The sequence below is a fragment of the Cebus imitator genome, unplaced genomic scaffold (assembly GCF_001604975.1).
Source record: "Cebus imitator isolate Cc_AM_T3 unplaced genomic scaffold, Cebus_imitator-1.0 Scaffold478, whole genome shotgun sequence".
In the NCBI taxonomy this organism is placed as follows: Eukaryota; Metazoa; Chordata; class Mammalia; order Primates; family Cebidae; genus Cebus; species Cebus imitator.
Window position 1 is genome coordinate 1,185,246 of NW_016107793.1, and position 2,318 is coordinate 1,187,563.

At 36.9% G+C, this 2,318-nt stretch overlaps 1 protein-coding gene across 2 annotated transcripts in view; it reads left to right on the plus strand.

The window, feature by feature from the left end:
• Nucleotides 1-2,318, plus strand: part of LOC108292176 (histone-lysine N-methyltransferase, H3 lysine-36 specific) — a 68,802-nt gene that overhangs the window by 3,510 nt on the left and 62,974 nt on the right. Inside the window, exon 2 of one of the 2 annotated variants that reach the window (XM_037732906.1) lies at nucleotides 515-624. In XM_037732906.1, the coding sequence (XP_037588834.1) occupies nucleotides 589-624 (36 nt within the window). In that variant the 5' untranslated portion in view covers nucleotides 515-588. Of the gene's footprint in view, nucleotides 1-511; nucleotides 625-2,318 lie in introns of those variants that run through there. The other variant, XM_017512910.2, reaches the window with a different exon arrangement.

Sequence of the window (2,318 nt, forward strand, 5' to 3'; positions counted from 1 at the left end):
AATTTTTGAAAGAATAGTAAAGATAGTTATTATTTTAGTACCTATTATGTGCCAAACTCTATTTGATAAGCTCTTTCATGTAATTCTTAAGAGTGATCCTATGATTTATCTTTTACTTATTGAACTTTTATTTACTTAGAGGCAGAGAAGAAACTGTAATCTTGGTCCATTTATGCCCATTATCCAAGTTCTATTTTATTTTATTTCTCCTTATTTTGTCCTCACCAACAGTCAGTTGTTACAAAGACAGTTCTGTCCTTTTGATTTCTCCCTCAGTTATTTTGTGATTTAAAGTCAGCACATCCCTAACATTAGTTTTTTGCTTTCATTGAGAACTATTTGTTTTGTTTACTAATATTTTATAATAAGCAAATTACTCTCCTGCCTCTTTTCATAAGATGACAAGGAAAACATCAAAAACATTGTGATTCATTTTGTGTGGTTTACAGATTTTTAAAAAATTAACTTGTGCCCAGATTTTAAATCATCTAATGTAAAGATACATGCATTTCAGGAAATTATGAAAGTAAACGTCAAAGAAAACCAACTAAGAAACTTCTTGAATCCAATGATTTAGACCCTGGATTTATGCCCAAGAAAGGGGACCTTGGCCTTTCTAAAAAGGTATGTTATTTTTCGTAAGTTCTAAATTAAACTTAGGAAATTAGAAATTTTAAAAACATTTCGAGTAGTAGTTATAACATTGATGTACATACATATAGAAATGAATGTGTGTGTGTCAGCATGCATACATGATCTGAGAGTTCCTACATGAAAGGGTATTTTGCAGTTGTGTGAACATGTATGTATCTAAATTGGTTTCAGATTTCCTTTCCAAACAAAAAAAAATTTTAAATGCTTTTAAGATTGAATAAGTTTGTGTTTGTTACTATTTCTTTTCTGGGTTCAAATCCTCTTACCTGTTTTCTACTAAACTACTATTGAATATCACTAGTTTAGTCTATCGTATTGCTGTGTCGTTGTGACCTTTTGTTTTGTCTTTTGAGATTGTCTGGTTCTGTCACCCAGGCTGGAGTGCAGTGGCACAATTTTGGCTCACTGTAACATCTGCCAGGCTTGAGCAGTCCTCCTGCCTCAGCCTCCTGAGTAGCTTGGGACTACAGGAGCATACCATCACCTCCAGTTAATTTTTTGTATTTTTTTTTGGTAGAAATGGGGTTTCACGATGTTGGCTACGCTGGTGTTCAATTCCTGGCCTCAAGTGATCAGTCTGCCTCTTCCCCTTCCTTTTTTTTAATACGGTCTCGCTCTGTTGCCCAGACTGGAATGGACTGGTGCAATTTTGGCTCACTGAAATTTCTGCCTCTCAGGTTCAAATGATTCTCATGCCGCAGCATCCTGAGTGGCTGGGATTACTGGTACTTCTGAGTAACTGCGATTACAGGTGCATGCCACCATGTGTGTCTTTTTTTTTTCTTTTTCCTCGTATTTTTTGTAGAGACAGGGTTTGTCCATGTTGGCCACATTGGTCTTGAATTCCTGGCCTCAAGTGATCCGCCCACCTCGGTCCCCCAAAGTGCTGTGATTATAGGCGTGAGCCATGGCACCTGGCCTGCCCTGTCTTCTTAACACCTCAGAAAAAAACAATCAGCTCTACAGTAATCCAAGCAGAACACAGAGTTGATTTTCTGTAGCTAAGAAAGCATTATTAAATGTTAGATAGAAATAGAAACTTTAGGCTGGGTGCAGTGGCTCATGAATGTAATCCTGGCACTTTGGGAGGCTGAGGAGGGCGGATTACTTGAGGTCAGAAATTCGAGACCGGCCTGGCCAACATGGTAAAACTCTGTCTCTACTAAAAGTACAAAAATTAGCCAGACATGGTGGTGCACGCCTGTAATCCCAGCTACTTGAGAGGCTGAGGCATGAGAATTATTTGAACTTGGGAGGCGGAGGCTGCAGTGAGCCGAGATCACAGCCACTGCATTGCAGCCTGGGTGACAGAGTGAGACTCTGTTTCAAAAAAAATAAAAAGACCTTTTTAAAAAATTGAGATACAATTTTCAATAAAATATATCTAATAAAAATGCGTAGATCTTAATTATTATGCTTAATGGCTTTAGACAATTGTATATACTATCTAAATGCTGGCTAAGCTAGGTACAATGTATAGTTTCCACCTCAGAAAATGCCTTTTTTGCCTCTTTTCGTTCAATTACCCACACTTGTTCAGAGGCAATGCTTTCTTATTTCTCTTAACATAGATTAATTTTGTTTATTCTTGGACATCAATATCCATGTATTTCTTAAATTTTAATTCTGGCTTTTATACAACATGTTTTTACTACACACTGACA